Raw genomic sequence first — 23,182 nt, forward strand, 5'->3', positions numbered from 1 at the left:
AAGAGCAATTACTGCAAAAAGAAAACAGCTTATTTAATAAATGATATTTTAAAAAGCTTAATGGAACACTGCTGGTGTGTTTGACATTAATAATCAGCATCATTCTACCTTTCAGTATATAACAAAGATCAACTGTATCTAACACTCATCTTCCAAATGCTCAAAAAAAAAAAACCCCAGAAATTATGGACAGAGTGCCTGTAACTTCTGGACAGGAACATTTGGAACTGAGGAAGATCCTGATGCAGGGTCATGGTGTAACCTGTGTGTTTACACATGCAAATATGCAATGTACCTTTACAATCATTTCACTAGAGATAGCACTTGCTTCCTTCCACACAAAAGTTTGCCAAGCAATGAAGTTTGTAAACCATAGTGTGAGATTTATGATGTTATACTGCAGAAACCTGTTTAGCCCCCAATTTACAATCCTGGCAATTGTATTCAACTCTGTCATCATAACTAATTACAGCTAACTGCAGATTACCATATTGCAAACTCTCATCTGTGTGAAAGAAATATGATGTTAAAAAAAAAAAAAGAATCAAATATCCTGAGGGCTAATGAACAAAAATGCACTATTCCATCTTGGACTGCAAACCCGAACTCTTCGAATTGCTGCCGTAAAACTTCAAATTGCTATTTGTTGGCAAGTTGTTTTAGCCCCAAGTACTTACACAGTAAATCACCATTACACTAATACCATACCTTTGGCCTGAAACATATTAATCTTGGTTAACAGTAACTGACATTTACATTACCAATTCAATTCAGGCATTGTGGTGACTAAACATACATGCAAGAGCTTCAGGGAGAAAAGTTATTAGGTTTGAATGTGTACTTACTTTTCACTGAGAACAATTCTGAAGAAACATTATCATCAATTCTTGTTATAATCTTATAACATAAACATTCAAATCCTAATTGATCTGTAAAACATTTGACTTGGAGTAAAATCTACATTTGTATCTTGGGTGCAGTTAACTGTACAACTTAACAGTTCAGATATTTCTCCAAGATACGTATTTATATATTTTTTATCTGTGACGTTTAAAACCTGTGTTCTTAGGAAGGAAAGAAAACTGGGAATCTCAGATATTCTGAAGAATGTAGACCCAGGATATGACCAGATCCTTCCAGGAGAGGAAGAATGGACTTTTTTCTGTTTTTTTGGTTGGTTTTTTTTTTTTTTTTTTTTTTTTTTTGTGTGGTCCTATTTACTAAGGCTATAAATGCCCTTAGCTTAAACAAGATAGGCTGGGTTTGCTCTTCTTTATTTAGTATCTTCCCCCAACTTTCAAGCAGAAAAGAAGTACTTACTGCGTTAAGTCTGTGAAACCCCAGAAGCAAACATACCCCTCTTCTTATACCCACACATTAAAATTGCAGTACAGCACAAAACACATTTGGACCAAGGATTTTATTTCAACTTCAGAGAGCTTTCTACCAGACTCCAAATTTATCCTGAAATGCGTTATCTTTAGGTTTCATATCTAGGAGGAAAATTTAACACAGTCTTGATGTTTAGATAGCATTTTTGCTGTATTATTTATAAGAGAGTGCCAAAACAAGATAGTGCAGTTTAAAAGCAATAAGATAAATACAAGGCATTTGATGTTTTCTGTTTTGTTTTGGGGGGTTTTATGTTTAAATTTAATAAGTTGCCCACAAAAATTCTTCAAGTAACAACAGGTATTTGACTCCTGAGGAAAACAGGATGGATTACATATATCCCATGTTGCTTTTCGTTTCCCATCTTTTCTTGGCTTCAAATCTGAAACAGAGCACAAACCCCACATTAGGAATGAGTGCATACGTTTCAGGTATTTAACCACGTTATTCTTAACAACAACAAAAATAAAATAAAAACTTATTTTTAATACTGTAATAAAGGCATGAAGACAAATACAGCCATACAACCCCCACTTGATTTCTCATAAAGCCTCTGTGCTTAAGGCTGATACACTCCTAAAAAAGCCCACCAAAACCCAACAAGGTTAAACTAAACAAATAAGATTAGCACAAGCCTGTTTCAACTAAGAAAACATTTAACTGAGATTGTATTGTACACACTTAGCGCCAATGAAATCACAAATGTTTAATTCCATACTCAAATGACTTACCCCCAAGCAAGCTTCTTTCTCTTTTGAGCTTCTTGGGCAGCCTCTGCTTCTTGCTTGGCTTTTACAAAGTTGCGGCAAGCGGCAGCTTTGGCAATTTTCACACCAAGCTAAGACATGAAAAGGAACAAAGGAAAACTGATTAGATGCAAATGGCTCATATGAAATTTAAGCCTCACAAATTACTTGGTCTGACATTGTTTCTCAAAAGTCGACAGATACTAAAATATCTTCCAAATATTAGGGTGATGATGCACTATTAGACCGGACAAACAAGAATGTCTCTTGAAGGAAATACAAAGGTGTAGGATCCTGGGGCAAGTGATCCTTTTCACCAAATCCTTCATTTTCAGAAACAAAGGGCAACTGCTCACTGGATCCTTTTGTTTGTTTGTTTTACATAGACAGACATATCCAAATACACAGTTTCCATTATAAGGACCGGTCTGTGACCTCAGTTACGCTAACACAACAGAATCAGGTCTTACCAGTGTCAAAAACACCCCAAAAGACACTTTTATACAGGAAGAGCTGCTACCACCACACATTTTTCAGTAGAACCACTAGACATGTTTCAATCACTCTGTCCAAAAATAAATGATGCAGTGTCCTTAGTGTCTATTTCCACATTACAAGCTTTTAGATTGCAAGGGTATGAAATGCCAGCTTTCCACTTCCATAAACTTATGCAATCTGTGAAAATGAAGTTCCCTTTAGTGAATGTCAAGTGCAGGAGGAAAGCAAGGGAGAGTAAAGTAAAAAAGATGGAAGAAGATACAGTGAACTATGACCAGTTTATTTCCCTTAATCAGCATTCATAACTTGTAGTTATATTTTGTGGTTGCTGCCTTGACTTGATTATGAAGGAATTAATTCTCAGAAGTTACTGCTATTCTCCAAGACAAGCTTGCAATTCATTTACCCCAAATTGCACAAACTGACGTGGACAAACAGGTTTTCTTTCAATCCACACCCAAACCTATTGAAATTAGCAAGCAGTTTATGACTGGATATTCTAAACTTCCCCCAAAACATCATGGGAGCATCAAAGAACAGGAGACCCAAGGGGAAGAATACTCTGTAACACCTTGGCTGAAGTTCCACTATTAATGGTAATATAACCTGAATAATCTGCAGCATCTATGCAGACAAATATTTACTCTGAGAAATGCTTTATCCAGGCAAGATGAGAAAGAACTCAAGAACACACCTGCAGGTGTAGATGCACTGACACATCTTCCACAACTATCCCAACAAACACACAATAGGTAGGTGATCATTTTGTTATCAAAGAAAAACAAGCAAGCAAACAAACAAAACCCCCAAAAAATCCCTAACTAGCATCACTACAAGCTCTTCTATCTTATGGCCCTCTCAGGGTTCAAGAATGAAGAAAGCAGCCTTTCTGCAGCAGCCTTTAAGGAAAAGCAGCAAGCACAACATCAGCTTGGGCTTTGTTTGAGGCTCTAAACGCTGGCAACACAAGCAGTTAGGAGCTGAGCATAACACTTTAAAAGGAAAATAGATATTTTCATAAACATAATATTTAAAAAGGAAATAAAGAATGCTGAACAAGTTTCTCACCCTCTATCTGCATGTGATACAAGATTATAAATATGTACCTTTGGAATCATCTTGATGCACAGAATACTGTCACCAGCTATTTCAAAACTTTTATATTATCTACGTAATTTTCCCCCCGAGGATTAACATTTTTTATTAACAGTAATTCAATGCCGACATCTGAACTGCTAAATTTCAGGTCAAAAGACTAAAACATAACATTCTTTTATTTGCATTGTCACTTAATATTTAAGGGCAGCTATTAACCTTAATATATTCGCAGTATAAAAATGCTTAAGAAAACTCACCCAAAATATAAAAAAAATGTTTACTTTTAAATTGAAACAGGAGTAATTATTAGTTTAAACAATAGAGCTATCTGATAGCTAAAGTCAGTCAGCAGAACCATGCCTTTATTAGAGGTATTTTACCTCCTAACACACTTGAAAATTAACTTTTGCTCTGTGATGAATAACGGAACCTCCTTAAAATATATTCTAGTGGCCTGTTGAGCACCTATACACATACAAGTGTACACAAGCAAGCTCTAAACAAGTGCTGCAGAAAAATCTTTTTGTCTGCATTTTTCTGGAAGACAGAATGAGCTCTTCCATCTTTGAAAAGTACAGAAAAAAATGGGATAGTAAGATCCTCTGCAGTGTATGTGGAAGTAAAAGCAGAAGCATTTTGCAGCTTTGTTATAATTTCTAGGCCACATAGAGTCAAATTTTCAAGACATGAAAACCAATGTTGCATATAAACACATAAACATTTTAGTCAAATTAAATGTCTTCTGCTCCCACCCAAACCCAAACATACATCTTCACTCCCTGCTCCCCCCAAGAAGAAATCCATAAAAGCTTGGTCAATGGATTACACATTAAAAAAAAAAAAAAAAACCCACACACCACACTAACATTTCAGGTCATCAGATAACTCAATAAAATACAATCTTAAAAGAAGTAAGAAAGCATGAATAAGAATATATACAACAATTTCTTGTGTAGTCAAAGTATCAGCATTTTCCATATAGAACATCCAATATTTTGCTGCATTTTAATTAAGGTGTCTAAACATTATCACAAAGAACTGCAAATTGGTCAGAGCACGCAGTAAGGAAAATTAAGCTCTAAAGGCTTTTTATCACCATATTTCAGGAACCAAGGGTGTAAAATGTTCTAATTTGGGATATATTAAAAGCCATAAAAGGTCTTTCAAAAAGATTAATGGTACTTTGCTTGGATTTAAGATAAGGGCTTTAGCTGGTTGGAAAAGCAGGGCCCTGGCTAGACCCTTGAGGCATTCATCTTTACAGCCACTTGGAAGATTTGTAAAAGCGTCTGCATAACCTCAAGCAAACGCACTGCGACATTTTTTTTTTTTTAAATTCCTTTCACTTTTACAGGTTTAAAGTGTGTAAATTATACTGGGTAGTAAAGCTGATATAATGGTTCATCCTTGTAACACTATATATACGTGTATTTTGAGACAAACTTAAAAAACAGCTTAGTTTTGAAAGGGCAAAGCCCTTTCCATTTTTAAAGTTGCCCAATAATCATGTCAAATATCTCACTCTAGATGTTTAATGTAGCATAAATGAAAATTTCCTACTCATCTGAAATTGTTACCTTGTAACAAATATCTGAAGCTTTGCTTCTTTTTGAACACTTTCAAGGCATTTATTTAAAAATACCAATTATCATACTTTAACTTTTTACGGAATAACAGGTCTCTATGAAAAATATTTATGCCATTCTCTTTTGTTCTTTAATTAAATGAAAACAGATGTTTTCTGAAGTAAAGCGGAACCATTACTGGAGTACTTAAAGTGTTAAGGTCTTTAATTTTTATATCAGTTTGGTCTACAATTCCTGATTGTCTTTACTCAAGCTCAACATTAATGTCAAGCAAGTTACCTAGGAGACGAAAGAGATCAAAGAGACAAAAAACCCTCAAATGTCTGATTAATCAAGCCTGCAAACAGCTTATTTCTTTTAGCCTGCATGCAAGTATGAAAATGAGATTCTGGGAGCCGTACATTGTGCAGATTTGTTCATTCTTATCAGAACAAAGCCAGCGGCAGCTTATTTCATGGATCATTGGCACTGTCATCAGTGCTACACAGAACGGGTGACAGCTCCTCATTTTGAGGCTTGAACAAAATTAGCAAAAAGTCGGCACAAATTAGCCTCTCATCTTTTTAGTAATATGACATTATTCATTTACTTTTTATCCAATTTTTAATTTTTTCCTTGTCAGCTATCCCTTTCTAGTGTTTCTTGCACAGCACCATAAAACACTTTTAAAACAAGCAAAGAAATGGCTGAAGTTGAAATAGAATGTAAAGTTCAGGCAGAAGAGTAAACATTTTCATTAAGTTGCAACTGAATCGACTGCAACTTCTGGAAAACTTCCTTGCAAATCTGGACATTTAACATTAAATATCACAAAGCAAAGACTTGTCTTAAAGATAAAACTGTAAAATGTAAACGCTGAATGATACAAGTACTGAGACAACGGAATCAAGAACTGCTCCAGAAATACTGAGGTACGAAATACAAAATATCAAACCTACAAGAGCTCCAACAAAACATCTATATTCAAACAGGTCCTGAAATGTCCTATGATCATAGCAGAGAAGCCAAACAGCCTTTTAATATAGTGTTACAGTTTCTCAGCAAATATGAATCTAGTTATTTCAGGCTTGCCTCTAGCAATGATTTTCTCCTTTTATGTTATGGAATGTTATCCATTGCTGACGTATATAAAATATATAAAGCAAACAAGAATACCGAGTGGATTTTGCAGTGAAAATTGTCCCCTTTCAATGATGAGCTCAACTTCCCCTGTAAAATACTTTGTAATACCTTTGTTGTATTTTTATGCCGTGTATTACAACATCAAATTATATTTGGATGACACAGTAATGGAGCAAGGACAGAAAACTGTTCTAATATTAAGCTCTTTGCTAGACTTAAACATTTAAATGCAAGTAACTTCCTCCATTCATGAGAAAACACAGCATTAAAAAATTAACCATAAGCTGTTAGATGCTTTACAGAGCCCCCTTATAACAAAGGCAGTTTTAAAAAAAGAACTGTAGTACTGTTTTCAGCAATTTCTTTATCTCTGTTCTTCTAAGTAAGAAAGCTTATTAACAAGCTTTGAACTTAAAATCACATTTACAATAATGTGCCATCAACAGTTTTATAAGCTAATTAGAAAAAAAGATTAATTAATGACTGGCTGCTAATAAAATGGCAATCATGAAGAAAGAAACCAAGGGTGCTAAGCTTCAACTACCACCAATTAAGAGCTAATTACAAACAAATTATATATGTGTTTTGCTGTGGGCTTTAATTTACTAAAATGGTTTTAATTAAAAGAGAAAACATGCTGATTAATTGAACTGCAGAAAAAATCTACAGTATAAACTGTGCTTTGTCTGTCTCTTTAATTAGACTTGTAACATCTGAAATCTTTTTTTAAGGTTTGTTAAGGAAAAGATATACATAATTAAGGGAGCATAAGAATGTAATTCTAGGTGATAACCCTGCCATGTTCCAAAGGTTAAAAGAAAACCACCTCAATGAAGAGGAGTATTTGGAAGCACCTTCACTAAGGTAAGAAAGGAAATCCTTCTCAGACTAAAAAACCCTTTTTTTCCCTTTTTTGGGGGGGGTGGGGCAATTCTTTGACAATTGTTCCAAGTTAATTTGTGCTTGGTTACACTCCATATAAAATTGCATCACTTCAGGTACGTAAAAACGCTGTGAGAAATTGTGAACATTGCACAGAACTTAGAAATTTTATTTTATCAACAGAACAGCATCAAGCACTAACTCCTGTCCAACTCTTGACAGTAATGTCATCAAAATCAATCATTTCCTACCTAGATTCTCACATGGAAAGCAGTTTCCAGAATGGTTCTCAGCAGCTCTAACCAACAAACTGCCTTGGGTAATTCCCTTTCTAATTTTTATGACTGGAGGTTACTTGCAGACAGGAGATATTAACTTGATCATGAGAAAATAGACAAAACTGATGCATCAAATTTTAAAGACAACAGCAGGACTGATCTTGCTGTAACATGAGGATGATATTCCAGTGAATAGCCAATTAATTTCATCAATTACAATGGAGATCTTTCATTTCAGCTTGATTAAATACCAGTGTCCCTATAAATTGCAGCTTTTCAAGTCTTTCCCCAAAATGCCAGAAGCCACTAAGTCAAGCATTTAAGGAAGCACTGTCAAAAAGTCTGTGCTATTTAGAGACTGACAAGTGCTGCAGCAATTTAGCACACTAAATTACAAAATATTTTAAAAGTGACTTTTGACAGGTAAGTCTAATATGGTCAAGATTATTTAATCGTGTTCAAGTTACAGTCCTCAGGCTAATGTGTTCTTAGACAATGTGGCACCTAGCCACCAGACAGCTCCCACAAAAAACACCAACAAGTGCAAAGTCTGGGCTTTAGTCAGATTAGTTCTCACAGTATTAGAGCCATAAGAAATCTGTATTCTGCATTTTGAGACACTAAACCATGATCTGAGTACAAGAACACTATGAAAAAAATCTCTTTTTCTAGGGGGAACATATGTTTGGAAAATATATTTAAGGGGTGGTGGTGGGGAATCTTTTAAGATTTTTTGGCTTACCTATGAAAAAATTCATTCAAGTATCACTCCAAATTGAAAGTGATTTATAGCAGAGTGAAATTACCAGATATCTGCACATGCTATCCTTACTCAAAGGGACAAACACATCCAGCTATGCACAGTCACAGTGTTCTAATTTATCAACATTTATTCTTTAAAAAAAAATCGAGGTGGATTCCCACTAACACAGTAGAAACAATTTAATTACATCTCAAGATAAAATTCCAGAAAGATTTTCACAAAGCATTAAAAAGTTGACATAATTCCAGCTGTCTGTTCCCAGCTCCATAACCCAAGTACCTGCTACTATTAGATCTCAGCTATCCAACCCTAAGGCATCACCAAAAAATCATGTCATTTCAGCCCAGATAAGTGTTTACCATAAACTTTATTCTCTTAATAACTTTCATTCTAAAAGGCTCTGATTTTTTGGGGTAACTCCTACATTAACATTTCTATTGGCATCTCTCAAGTTAAATAAGTCATCCTTAAATACAATGTTCAAACAATAGCTTTATGTATGCCAGTCTACATCTGAAAAGCACAGCTATAAAACATGAAGGACTCTGCCAATGCTGGAAGCCCTGGAATCTGATAACAAAGACAGCAACTGGATTACAATAACAAACACTAACTGTGCATATTGTACCACGCACGCTGCAATGAACTGCTCAGTTATTTAATACTAGTAATACTGTACTGCAGGTATTAATGAAACAATCCAGTAGTTTTGAAGATCTACAATGAATTACTGAGCATGACCCACCGTATTATGTTGGTGCTCAACACATTTATCAAAGCAGTGTTGATACTGGACACTGTAACTGCATCACAGCACTGAGGTGCTCCAGCCAGAAGCTGAAGGAGCAGAGTTACTGAAGTCCTAAATTATTCTCTACAACATAATGCAGAGATGCCCATTCTTTTTTTCAGGAGGAACTTCACTTTTGTATAAAATAATGAAATACAGAACTTCAAGATCACCAGATCTCACAGGGAAGCAGAACACTCCACAAGAGAACATGCTGTGGGGATGGATGCCATCTACCCTGATGACTGGCAACAGGAGAAAATGGGTAATATTTGATAGTGAGGTTTGATAGTGAGATTAGACAAAATATTCAGCAGTGTTAATACATAGAGTTCATATTTTTAATAGAAATGCAACTGCCAACAAAAAAGGGGGAACACACCAGCCAGTCTCAAAAGCTACCTATGAATCTACCCATGCAGTCATCAGTAAACACAGCCTCATACAGGAGGTATCCAAGTTCTAATTCTCACTCCAAAACCTTGAGTACTCCTGGACTGAGAAGCTTGGTTTTAAAATCAGTATTTGTGCGCATTTGTCAAACCAAAGAAAACAACAAATAATATATTGCCCAAAGCCTCACTTAATGCAGTGCAGTAACATTTTTCTTAAAGAACCTGCAACAAGTACCACTTGGAAACCTGAAGACCCAAAACCTTAAAGCAGTATCATTTAGGTTTTTAGAACGTAAAATTCCATGATGCACTGACAGCTGCTAGATTATGCACATTGCCTAAGTCATCACCGATTTTAAATGAATCTGATTTAAAAAAAGCTTTTCTCACTGTGTCACAACGATAGGATATTGACAGCATCGTTTTGACATTCCTTTGCTTTTTAGGATATGTTTTTACCGTTTATACTCATCATCTGTTTATTTTTGGCTTCATTTTTCTAAATACTGAAGCTGCCCTATCAGTTTCACAGGCTTATAAATGTTATACATCAAAAATTAGTTTCACTTATTAAGGCAGGAAACGGCTTTAAGAACTCTGGGATCTGTGCCTCAAAGCAAAAGCTTTATCAGCAGGTTCCAGTCACTGCTTCTTGCAAAAGAAAATGGTGCAGATTAAAACCCCATACACCTGATTTCAAAAAGAACACCTAGCACTGAACATTTCTCACATGGCTGCAAGGGGGGCTGCACCCCAAACACCAGACAGCTGTTTCTCACACACTCTCTGTCCCCAGCCCTGTAACACTGCCAAAGAAAAATGAAAACTATACATAAAGAGATGAAGTTGAGATAAAAGAACAATAATTCATCCGCTTATTACCCCAGACTTCAGAAGTGGTGTACTTCAGTACAGCCACAGTACAGTTGTGTGCCTGACCTGCGCACAGAGCTGTGTTGCATTTGGAAGTTAGAGGGATACAAATAGCTACATTATTTAAAAATTAACTTCTTAAGAGGCATTGTGTATTAAAATAGACATTTCTGTAAATTGCTAAGAGAAGAAAAGTACCAATTGAATGAATGCTATACAACATGAAAGCAAAATTTTATTTAATGTACTTGTTTACAAAACCCTGACTTTTCAGACTCTTTCATAATCAAATCCTCTTTTTATAGCTCTTCATTGAAACAGTAACTGTTAGAACAATTTCCTTAGGAAAAAAAGTATTTTAAAAGATACATTAAAAAAAAAAAAGAGCTTCTGAAAATCACAAAGAAAAATGAACCTTGCAATGAGCAATGGAGCACATCTTTACAAGAGCAGAGAACCCCAGTGAATTCTCATGGATTCTGCCTCGACAGAACTCCTCATGAGAGATCAAGCCAGTCATTTGAGTTTTCCTTCTTTCAACATACTATTTGTTCAGATAAACCCACTTAACCAAAACCATGTCAAGGCTGTGAATACTAATAATGTTTCAAGCATTTTGTTTTCAGAATTACAACATGCTAATATTTGAAAGTCAACAATTTGGAGCTAATGTTCCACAAATAATAATACACTGCTGTAGCACCTGGGATATGCTAGATGTATAATCCCACGGCTACCAAAATCAGATAACAGTTTATCATAAATATTACAAAACCTTAAAACTTCTAACATTAATTTGTTTTTATAATCAAACAATTTGCACTAGAACCTCAGTATGTTTTATTGATTATAATATTCCAACCACTTTAGAGGAGATAGGATAATGACATTTGTGAAGGAGAACAGCAAGCATTTTTCATGTTGTACACATGAAAGGTAACAAAACAGTCAGAAGCTGGTCAGACTTAAAGGGAACATCAGGACACATTCCTACCACTGTCAATAGCTGTTATCCTTGCAGACTGAAGTTTTGTGATCACTGGTGACAAGGCAGATAAGAGTATAGTCATTAGAAACTGCCCTGAGTGACTAAATGGAGGAGTTTAATGATTTCGTAAGAACGCTCACTGAGGAACAGTTACTTTTATCTAAACTCAGAGAACCTAAGAACTGTATTTCTCCTTCAAAAACCATCTGTTTTTAAAGCCATCACAATATTGTAATACATTGCATAAACAGATTTAAATCTGCAGTTTTACATTAAAGCTTAGTTTAAAACACTGTATTTAAGAAACATTTAAAATATTTGCATGAGAATGAGAAGCAGTCAAAATTTGTCTGTACTTTCCTAATCCTTTTCTAATACCTTTGAATTTTGTAAGCATATACAGTGGACAGACAATTCCCACTACCTCTGTGAAGATGGAAGAATATGCAAGATAAAGGAATGAAAGCAAAAGTTATATAACTACTTTTATAGTATAAATTGAGAAGATTTAAACTATATTATAGTTTAAATCACACTACTCAGATGACTTAAAAAAATATTGTTTCTCCACCCACTGAAGTACTACTTCTTTTTTTTTAATCTGGCTTCAAAACTATTCAACTATCTTTTTATCCTAATTTTTTCCTCTGCATTTTCTCCCCTGTGCACAGCTACCAGTGGGGAAAACAGCCTTTGTGGATTTTAGCTATTTTTACTCCAGCTGCTACCACCTACCCCATGTGCACAAATTTCTTAAAAGAAGAGAAATCTGGTAGATTCCTCACCAGTTTAAAGTATTCACTAAGCAGCAGATACAGATTTAAAAGCTCCCATTTTTGTGGCAGAGCACAGCTTTCATGAAATTACTCAGCTACACCAACTAATAAGACATCATCTTGAAAAAATTGTGTTACTCTGGACTTGTTTTTAGGTATGTATTTAAACACTGAACAATTATGACAAGGAGAAAAAAAAAAATATCCAACACAATTCTAAGGCTACAGCAGTAGTACAGAGAGACAACCATCTACTCCTGTTCTTCTTCAGAATTCTTCCAGCCATCAACTCCTGACCACATGAATACACAGAAAAACAAGTATTGGCTCACAACTTGGGGTTCATACGTCCTCATTTGCTCTAGGCTTGCTAAATCTCTACCTGTCTTCAGGCTTCCCAAGCTTATGGGTGAAATAATGCAAAAAGAATTATGAGGCATAGGGAACTGAGAGGAAGGGAGCATCCTACTCCTGTCCTCTTGGCTGGAGAAAAATGAAAAGGTCAACAAAGAAGACCAGCTATCAGCTTCTCTGAGTTGTGGAGTGAGCAGCAAGGCTCTAAAGCAAGGTTACTTGGGACAGTTCCTGGCTGTATTTTCAATTCTTAAACACAGCTACTGCTGTCCAAGCATGGCTAGATCAGCAGCAAAGTCCCTCAATCACTGACAGGAATCTGCTCAGGAAAGGGGAAAGGTGCTGCAAACAATCTTCAGTGCTGTTTTACTCATGACATTTTTAGTCCATGTGCAAAACTAAATGACCCCTCAGAGTTTTTGTTAAAGCCCACTTACCTCCCGAATGGCTAATCTGTCACTCAGCTCCTCAGCCTTGGCAATGTCACCCTCAGCCACACACTTCTCTATGCTCAGTTCAAGGCCAGACTAGGGAAAAAAAAAAAGGTAAATGGCTTCAGAATAAAAAGAACATATTTAAAAGGAGTACCTCCTTTCTAAAAATATTTCTTTCATAAAATTCTTTAAGACACTGCATAAACCTGTAATTTCTGCGCACCACAAATCACTCTGTCTGTGTATTGTAATGGATAGTACAATTAAGAATTCACTGAGAGGCTGCCTGAGCACAAATCATTGCATTAGTTCCACCTTATGTGCAGGATAATACTATAGGTTAAAAAAATTACACGGGCTAGTTTATGCCTGTCACAATAAAATTTCATCTGAAGATCTGGCTTATCTCTTCCATCCCTGGAGCTTTCTAAACAAAATGTGAAATATATGTGTCAGGTAACATGAAGAATGGCAATTACCACTGTATCGTTACAGTTCTAAGATCTTATCTTTACCCAAAAAACAGAGTTCTGGCACAAAGCCACTCCACTGTGCTAATAAATTAAAAAATTCTAGCAGCCCTATGGAAAACAATGAAAAAACTTCAGGATTTAAAAGTTGTTTTGTTATTTTCAGAGGTAAACACACCTTGTTTAATGGCAACACTTACAAAATAATTACAAAACATAACAATAAAAAGTAACTATTTCCTGGAGATTATAGTTGTAAACTTCTGATGGAATACTGAAGGGTAGCACTGATTCCAGAATTTCACAAGAAACCTCAATCTCATAACAAAAGACTATTTACAGCCTCACTGGTTTTAAATATTAGTGAAGCTAAAGAAAACACTCTTGACAGTGCCAAAACATTCACTTTTTTAAGAGATAAAAGTGAAAAAGCTAATGGAAATCTTGAGAAACAGTGATCTGCAAACACTGCACTTGAATTATTTCAGGTGGTAGATGAAAAAAACCTGCACAATTGGAAGTTGCAGTGATGGCAAATTCTGTTGAGATACCTTTTCTGAAAATAATGAGACATGTCTTCCACTAGTGCTAATATCCCTGAAATTACAATGAAACCATCTGCATTTTAACACTCTGGGTCTGATTCCAGATCTATGCTGAGCAATTTAATGACAACTAAATAGCCACCAAAAGTAAGAAGCAAACAAATCTTCATGACTTGCATGTAGAAACTTACTTTAAGGAAATAAAAATACAGAAATTATCATAAACTGAACATTTCATGTGATAGAACCTACAGAGAACTTTATAAGAAATACTGTAGTACCAACAGTACTAACAGAAACTCACAATATAGTGAGATTCTTAACTTATCCATCATGTATGCCAATTATTTCAGATATGACTAGTTACACAGTAATATTTATGAACAGAATGTGTTATGAATCCAGTCAAAATGTATTCTAGGTTTGCCCCTATAATTCTTGTAGCCACTGGTGTCAACTGAAGGATTTATGTGACACATTTTAAAGTCAAAACACGATGAAGCAAAACAAAAGGAAAAGTCAAACAATGCATATGAAGTGTTCTCCCTCTGACAACAGCAGAAAACAAAACCAGACAGGAAACAAGCCTGGATACTGTCTTAACAGAAAGCACAGCAACCATCCAAGGACATTTATTTAAAAAGGTCACAAAATGGTCCCTCCTCAGAGTGACTGTACCCTTTACTCTCAAACAGCTTCAGTTTCATTCCTATCTCAGTTAAGGGCAAGTTCTCTTACTGCCAGATACAAGCTGACACTGTCTTTGTAATAAGTCACCTTTTGTGGAGCCCTGCTGTCCACAGGTGATTCAAATCTATCATTGATTCCAAAGTACTGTGTAAGTTCTTTCCATTTGTCTTCATTTTCCAACTGCTGACTACTAAAAACAAACAAACAAACAAACAAGCAAGTCATTACTATAACCACTACCCTTTCCACAACTTGTAATATCCTTTTCAAAGCTAAAATAAACTCTTCCATTTGGCAGACCTGATTTTTTTACCCATTCAGTTTTTTAAATGAAGTGAAATTAATTATTCCTTCCCTTTTGTAAGTGTAATTTCACAATCTTGAAAGCAAGCTGATAGAATCATAGAACCATTTAGGTTGAAAAAGTTCTTTAAGATCTAGTCTAACCATAAACCTAACACCGCCAAGGAGAAAAAAGAAAGGAAGGAGCAGGCTGAACAGGAGCTTGTATGAAGGAAGTAGGAAGAACATTAAGTCTATTAAAAATTACATTAAATGATACATTTGTGTTGATTTTTAAGATCAAGCAATAACACTCCACCAAGCAATCACTGGTACAAATTCAGCCTGCTCAACAGAGACACTGAATAAACTTAAAAGATATTTTACACAGCGCTTAAAGCTAGGTTTTGCCTATGAATGTGGTCAAGGTTATTACAAGCTCTGCCTGCTAACAGACCTCAGGTAATCCCATTGACCTGGTTATACCTCTTAGCCACTTCATCGGTCTTTCTTGGTTTTGCTAAGGGGAAAAAGAAAGAAAAAAACACCAACATTACACAGTAATACCCCACAGCATCCAATGAAGTTAACTGAGCTCTAATTGGTCACATTTCCTTTCAAAGATCAACACACTGGGATTTTTACCCAATGATCATGTGGATTTAAACCACTCAGCTGTAAGAAACTCCTGCAATATCTGTGACGTTTTAACCAGAATTTGCAAAAGTAAGTTTTACAGAACTACTGAAATATACTTAATCATTATAAATCAGGATTAACTGAGTAAATTCTGCGTCCTTTTTTAAGAAGGGGACACATATATTACTTGCATTCTATGTAGCAATCTACAACTTCACTAAAACCTTGCAAGTGATGTATACAAGCAGAAAAAAGAAATCCTAGGTAACAGCTAGAATATCATACTGCATTAAAAAAAAAAAACCAAACTCAAAAACAAAAAACAGCAACCCCACAAAACATCATGTATTGATACTAATTCAATTTGAAAAAAATAAATTCTGTTAATCATAAAAAAACCACCTTTTCGGCGGCGCTTTCTTTTTCGGCATCTGTTTTCCTCTTTTACTTGCATTTTCATTTCACGGTGTTTCTTCTGAAGCTCCATAAATTTCTACAGGATTATGAAAAAGCAAGACAGTATTTTTAATTTTCTCCCCATTTAAAAGAAATTATGTAGAGAAATGTTTAATTATCCACAGTGACTTGTGTTATCTATTACATCCCAATTTACAAATCCAGACCATGCGACTCTGATGGCATTAAACTGGAATTGGTGCTAATCTTTCATCACCTCTCTCTGACTTTCTGCCCTCCCTATGTCCCAGGACTGTTCAGATCTGAGAGTTCCCTCATGGGATGGGACACAGAACACACTTTTGCTTGCTGTGCACTCCTGAGCTGTACCAGGTATTTTCATTGCCTAGCTGGTAGTTTGCAATCCACAGATCAGTGACAGCATGGTCCTTGCACAGCAGGCTACCTACAAGGATTGAGGGATGAAAGAGGGCAACTATTTTTTGCCAATTCCTATTTTGAATCCAAAGCCTAAAACACATTGTTTTGTTCAGGTTTTTTTATTTTCCCCAGTCTTTGTGTGCAACTGCAGAATCAGGAGGTTATAAGGAACTCTAGAGTCTGAATGCTTGCAATTCACCCTATAGCAAGAAGCAGGGCTCATCACACCTTCCCAGGTATGCAGCACCCCCACAGAGGCTGAAACACCGAGCTGTAAATCCCCACCACTGCAGACAGCACCTACCGAGCAGCTCAGAGCCCATAAACCACTGAAAATACAAGTTTTATGCAACTGTAGAGCCATGACAACTCCTTGCTGTGCTTTCAATCACCACCAAACCACCACCTGATCACTTCCTTTCTAAATTCCTGTTCACCTGGCTTTAAACAAACTAAGGTGTGTACACTCAGATCATATTTTATCTAATTTCAGATTTGTATATTGACTATTCAACACTGAGTTATTTTAATCTAAAAATCAGCCATTTGAGTACACTGCATTTGGAGATCTGCAATGATACATACATTCCAGATATTTACAGAAACTCCAGGAGGGCACGTTTGAGATTCACCTTCTTCATCTGTCACTGATAAAAGAAGTTCACCGCTGGCACTACTTTCCTGTCCAGTCCCCTGAACTCCTTCAGCATCTTCTTTTGCATCTTGCTTTGAACAGGAACCAGGCGATTCGTCTCCATCATCAGAACTTAGATCAACATCGCTCTCATTCAGTCCTGGAGGTAACAGCCCGCTCCACATCCTCCAGCTTAAGTAAGTTCAAACTATTTCAAGTCACTGCAAAGACACCAGGTTACCCATCCCAACACAAAAACAACCTGCAGAAGAGAGAAACAGAAACAGCACAACACGTCATCAGAAATGTCTGCTTCTGTTACATAACTATCATTACATATTTTAGATAAGCATATTATAATGGTTCTAATACCTGCTATTTTCGAAAGAAAACGACAATTTGATTACAGAGGCTGAGATCACTGGCTCGTTTTTTCCCCACTCCTTGTCCTTTAAAGTTGTGCCCCTATGCGTTTGCTTACAGCTCCTTTCAGTTTAGGGGCGACACTGCAGCAAACACCTCCCGTGCCTCCACAGGGGCAGCTCCCGGGGACAGCACACCCACCTCCCTTCGCCGCCGGGCTGCCTCGGGGAAGAGCCCGTCCGGGGAGGCGGCAGGCCGGGATAGCGAGGGCGGCCCGCTCCAGAGGCAGCGACGCCGAGAGAAACGCAGCTCAACGCCGGCCCAGGGGAAGGCAGCCGGCCCTGGCCGTACCGCCAGGCAGTGCCCGCGAAGCCGTCGCAGGGCCAGTGGAGCTGCCGGAGCCCCGTCAGCACCGCCCGAGCCCCCTCAGCGCCGCCGCCCGGCCCCGCGCCCGCCGCCCCCGGCCGTGTTTACCTGGCCGCCATCTTGGCACCGCCGGAACACCCCGCGCGCGGATTGGGCGGGGCGGCGCAGCCAATCAGCGGGCGCGGCGGTCGCCATGGCAGCGGGGCGGGGCGGGGCTGGCGGGGCTGGCGGGGCTCTGAGGGCAGCGGAGCGAGGGGCGGCGTGAGCTGCCGGCCGTCGTCAGTGTCTCGCAATCATTTAGGTTGGAAGAGACCTCCGAGATTACCGAGTCCAATGTACGACGCAGCGCCGCTGTGCCAACCAGACCATGACACCGGGTGCTACATGCGATCTTTCCTTGAGCACCTCCAGAGCAAGGAAGTTCCCTCCACCGCCTTGGAGGGCGCCTTCCTGGGTAGCCCATTCCAATGTTTAGTCACCTTTTCGGTGAAAAAATTACTCCTAATGTCCAGCTTCAATCTCAATTGATGCAACAGAAGGCCATTTCCTCTCATCTCTTACTCCCTGGGAGCAGAGCCCGACACCAGTCTGGCTCCAACCTCCTGTCAGGGGGTTGTGGAGTGTGGTAAGGTCCCCTCTTGGACCTCTTTTTCTCCAGACTGAACACCCCCAGCTCCCTCAGCTGCTCCTCATCAGACCTGAGCTTCTTTCAGAAGGACAAACATCAAGTTGTACAGCAACTCCTGCTGCCATAAGGGAATGTGGAATCTCTTCCAACAGTAAGCCTTGTAGTTGAGCTGCACCAAAATGTTTATGACCAGGGTCATACTCTTCAAGAATTGAAAAATCCCTCCAAAGTTCCCAGTAGTGCCTTGGATTAATGTGGTAAAGAGAAAAACCACAGAAATGCAAAGTGTGCAGAGCAAAGGACTGGTTTATCTGGAAGATTCTGTTACACCTTGTCATTTCAGCTTTCATAGGTGAGGCAGACAACACAAGTATTTAGGAGCATCCTGAATGTGATTCAGCAAGAGCATCTTGCATAGAAAGAGGATCACGAAGGGAGGCACAAGGAAAAGATGAAGCTGACACCACTAGCACTGAAATGTTTCTGAAAGACAGGAGGTTTCCCATCTTCCAAATAATTTGTGAGAAGATGTACTTTTGAGTGACAGTTTGGCAGGTTGAAAACTGTATCTCAATATGATAATGAGTCTTTTGAGAAAGGAATTGCTCACCCCAAACCATGACATGACCCAGCTATGGACAAGCAAGAGGGGAATGAAAAAAGGACAAGGGTTATGAAGACAGATAATTAGAAATATGGCTTTGAGTAAGGATTTCTTGGTTGATCCCAGCGTCTGGGATTGGCTGTGTATGGGAGGAAAAACTAAATGCCTTTCTCATGGACATAAATCAGATCTTCAGATTGTTTTCCTTTTTATGCCATAATTTAACATCCTCAGATTCATTTCTAAAATCAATTAATTCCGTAAGTAATCACTTTTTCATGAACTACATGTAAATTTCACACTCAGCTTGCTAACTAGATTTCCCTCTCATCTGGGAAATCAATTTTTAAGAGAGTTATTTTATTTACATTGAATAATTGGTTGTATTTGGTACACAGATAACTGGTAATTAATAACTGTATTGATACTGGATATTCATTGCCATTTGTTCTAGCAAGCTGTTAGACCATTAGGCTGCATGATATTTTCTTAATGTGACCAAATTTGAACACGCTCAAAAAATTCAAAGGTCTGTGACATCGTTATGACCTGTAATTTTATGTGTTTTGTAGGGATACATTCTCAGAAGGCAAATTTAATTTCATTACACAATTTGTCCCCAAACATCGTGCTCCTTATTTAGTATCCACAGCCAATTTGTAGCAAGAATGACACTGGTGGTGCACACAAATGAAGTACTCGAATATCCACATTAATTGCATTTTATAATTACAAATTAAAAGTACTTGGAATTTTAAAAACCACATTTTCAGGGTAATCTCCAGTCCTACCACAAAAAAAAAAAAAATCTAACTTTTCACATGTTCTTCTGTAGGAAAAATAGTGGCAAGAGCTCCTGCTGGACTTCCATCAGTCCAGAAGTACTTGTACTCACAAAGTCTGTGCTTGAGGAAACTACAAGAGAGATTGTTGGCTACTGATCAGAATTTGCAACTTACTGCTGGGTTTTTGTGTTGAAAAAATGTATAAAGTCTTTTTATCTGCAGATGAAAATAGAAGGCAGCACAACCTTGTGACCAACCCTGATGTCCCTACATCAAATCTTTGAGGGCTGCTGTTGTGGCCAACACTTGATTCAGTGTCGAATTTTTCTGATGGCAATTTTCTGTTCCCCGTTGAGCAAATATTCAAATAATCTGATTTATTTCCTTTTGGTCAACTGATCTAATTTCCTTTTTCACTTGAATTCCTGTCCTGGAGACCTGCCAAACAATGACTCTCATGAATGAAACAAGTCATGCCTTTGAGATTCCTGTGGAACATCAAACTGGCACAACACAGTAATTACAGCTTAGCTATTTCTGATGCTGTTATTAAAAATGACTTGAACTTTAGAAGGAAGGACTACTGCAATTAAATGTAACATCTAGTTTAATTTGAATCTTCCTGGATCTGTATGATTTGTCAGGTTCTAGGCAATTTTTTCTTTATCTCTTCCTTTACCTGCTGTTGGATATTTACAGCTATGATAGCGTACTTTCTGATAATGTACTTTGTCAGATGCATTCTGGGTTCTTTCTGAAACTCGCTTAATGAGTACCAGTCACAGAAGTGGTCAGAGTTGTCAGATCCCAGAAAAGCTGATGTCTGTGTGTGGGCCAGGTTCTCAGAGAGCAATTCACATTTTCAGGCCAGCTATAGAACACACTGGAGCCCTGAACTAGCTCCTTGGATATAGGTTTAAAAACACGTTTAGCTAATCACAAATACTCCTGTATATGCTTAGTTCCACAAAATACACACAATTTCCTAGACAGAAATGACATCTACTCCAACATAGATTTTGCATTATTATGGTTTTTTAGCAGTAAATAAGGACACGAGAAACTTTTTTCTTAAGCAGAGAAACATGCCACATCCTATCCTTTTGAAAAGGTGTTTTCAAACTGCGTCAAAATGATCAAGAACTGGATTCTTCTTAAAACATAATAGGAAGGCCTTATTGTATTAGCAGATTACAGTCATTGTGTTAGTATACTATCTACCTTGTATTCATTTTTGCTAACATAATGAGAATTTTTTCTTGCATGGGTATATTTTAATACAATAAAATAGTGTTGGAAAGGAAAATTAGTATGATTTTAAAGAGAGATGTAAAGACAATCAAATAAGCTCTGAGTTCTCTTTCCTAAACTTTTAATTTGTTGCTAACCTAAAATATACTTTTTATCAATGCTTTGAAATAATTATGGTTGAATGAACGTTTAAAGTCAGTTAAAAGGTTTACAGATTTTTTTTTTCCACATACTCTGCTATATAAGATCTAAGCAAGTCTGCCCAGATGTTTCTAGGTTTTCTTATTTTAGAGAAGTACATAACAGATTAATGTAGCATTAAGCCCTGAGCTTTAATGAGAAAATTTTCGTGGCACCATTTACAATGTCCTTATCCTCTGAGGTTTGCATTTTGATGAAAATTCTGACCATAGAATCACAAAGAAATGTCTGTGGTTTTAAGCATCAGCATCCCATGAACAAGTTGCTTTGTCTACTCTTTAAAAAAGGTGTTTCTAAAGCACTAACACACCGTGAGTATTCAGGGAGGAAGTAAGACCTGTTCAAAATTCCAGGCTGAAGCTTGGAAGATCTGTACTCAGTTCCCATCTTGCCACAGGCTTCCTGTGAAGAAAGAACAAGGTGTTTTCAACTTTCGAGCCTCACAGGTGGAAGAGTTTTCATCACCCTTGTCTTTTGTGAGCATAAACTCTGAAGGTTTTGAGCCCATTTGGACTCCGGGGCATCAACAGATACTGGCTTGGGCTGCACTGGATTTCAGAGGGTCAAGCCAAGGAACAAATAACAATTGCACAAATTAATCTTACAGTGTAGGTTTGACAAAAAAAGTGTAAGTGCTTCAAGGTGCTCATGATCTGGATCCTCTGGAATAAGATTTTCGCGTAAGTGAGCTGTGGTAGATGTAGCCATACCAACCTCAACCTGACTCGACTGGATCCCAGCAAGGGCAGGCAGTGAGGGTGTGAAATTCTCTTTTCGTTGTGCCATAGCATTTATTCATCCCTTTGGAGTTCCCTTGGGGTGCAGGGACTGTTATGTTTTCTGACCTGACCCCTCTGGCTGCTGCATTTGTTATTTTGAGTGACCTGAAGTCATGTAATTCACTGCAATGTGAGGTTCTTCACCTAGTATTGACAAATTTCATTGATCCAAATCTCTTAATCCCCATTTTTCTGGAATTAATACAAAATCTTTATGCTGGATTGGGATCTTGGATGCATTTCTCTGGAATAGAAGAGAAACACCCTTCTGCCATATCACCAAATGGAGTAGCACCTGACTTTTTTTACACAAAAAGAGTCGGAAAGCAGTTTTCTTAACCTCTCAGAGAGTTCTGCTTTGTGTATTAACGGATATTGTTTAGAAGTACAATAGGAAGTCTTACAGCCCATGTGGCACTCAGATACGGAGCTAGGGCAAGGTACTTAACCTCTCCTTGGTTTAGTTTGTGAAACAAACAACACTATTTTAACTACTTTTCAAGGATATTAGATAAAATCAATTAGTTTTGTATTTGCACTGCAATAAAGGTCTACATAATTGGAAAGTCTTATAAGAATCTCAGTCGTTTATTTTTGTGTTGGTTTAACTTTGAAAGACTGGGTTTGTTACTTTGTACTGTATTTGAAGTGTGCTATTGTTTCATTTTTATAAATAACAGCTGATTTTTCAAGCTCCTGTAACGAACCTATTTAGTCTCTGTGTATGCCAATGCCCTCTACTGGTTTGAAACACAATCGCTCAACAAGAGGGTATTGCTGTTCTCCTTTACTGAGAAAACCGTAAATATTTAAATTATTTTCCTTTTGAGAGCAGTAGAATTTTGGTTGTTTAGCCAGGCTTTCTGTGGAGTTTGAGAAGCTGCACCCTGGGCAAGCAGACCCTTGGGTGACTCTTGTGCTACACGTGTGATTCTGTGCCAGTTTTTTCGTTGCCTTCTGTGTTTTTGTTTCACTGCATGTGTTATTCTTGCCGCGAAGGCTCATAGGTAGCAATCCTGAGAGGGAAGAGGACACACACCTGAGACCAGCTCAGACAGAGCTGGTGTGTAGATGTTCCCTCAACACAATGGCCACCACTCTGAGGAGCCTCTCTGCTCTTCAGCCTGGTCCAG

At 37.6% G+C, this 23,182-nt stretch overlaps 1 protein-coding gene across 4 annotated transcripts; it reads right to left on the minus strand.

Annotated features, from left to right (window-relative positions):
- Nucleotides 1-1,405: 1,405 nt before the first annotated feature.
- On the minus strand, nt 1,406-17,967 carry FAM204A (family with sequence similarity 204 member A). 4 transcript variants are annotated; one of them, XM_040072051.1, is made up of 8 exons: nt 17,910-17,967; nt 17,024-17,334; nt 16,004-16,094; nt 15,449-15,482; nt 14,768-14,870; nt 12,979-13,068; nt 2,124-2,230; nt 1,406-1,774 (listed from the first exon to the last, which is right to left on the minus strand). In XM_040072051.1, exons 2-8 carry the CDS (start codon nt 17,255-17,257, stop codon nt 1,723-1,725), a joined length of 711 nt encoding a protein of 236 aa, XP_039927985.1. In that variant the 5' UTR covers nt 17,258-17,334; nt 17,910-17,967; the 3' UTR covers nt 1,406-1,722. The 4 variants fall into 4 exon arrangements, with proteins under 4 accessions (XP_039927985.1, XP_058277637.1, XP_039927986.1 ...); XM_058421654.1 differs by lacking the exon at nt 17,910-17,967 and adding an exon at nt 17,637-17,781 and having other exon boundaries at nt 14,768-14,867; XM_040072052.2 differs by lacking the exon at nt 17,910-17,967 and adding an exon at nt 17,637-17,781.
- Nucleotides 17,968-23,182: the final 5,215 nt, after the last annotated feature.

This window comes from Hirundo rustica, chromosome 8 (genome assembly GCF_015227805.2).
Source record: "Hirundo rustica isolate bHirRus1 chromosome 8, bHirRus1.pri.v3, whole genome shotgun sequence".
Taxonomy (NCBI): Eukaryota; Metazoa; Chordata; class Aves; order Passeriformes; family Hirundinidae; genus Hirundo; species Hirundo rustica.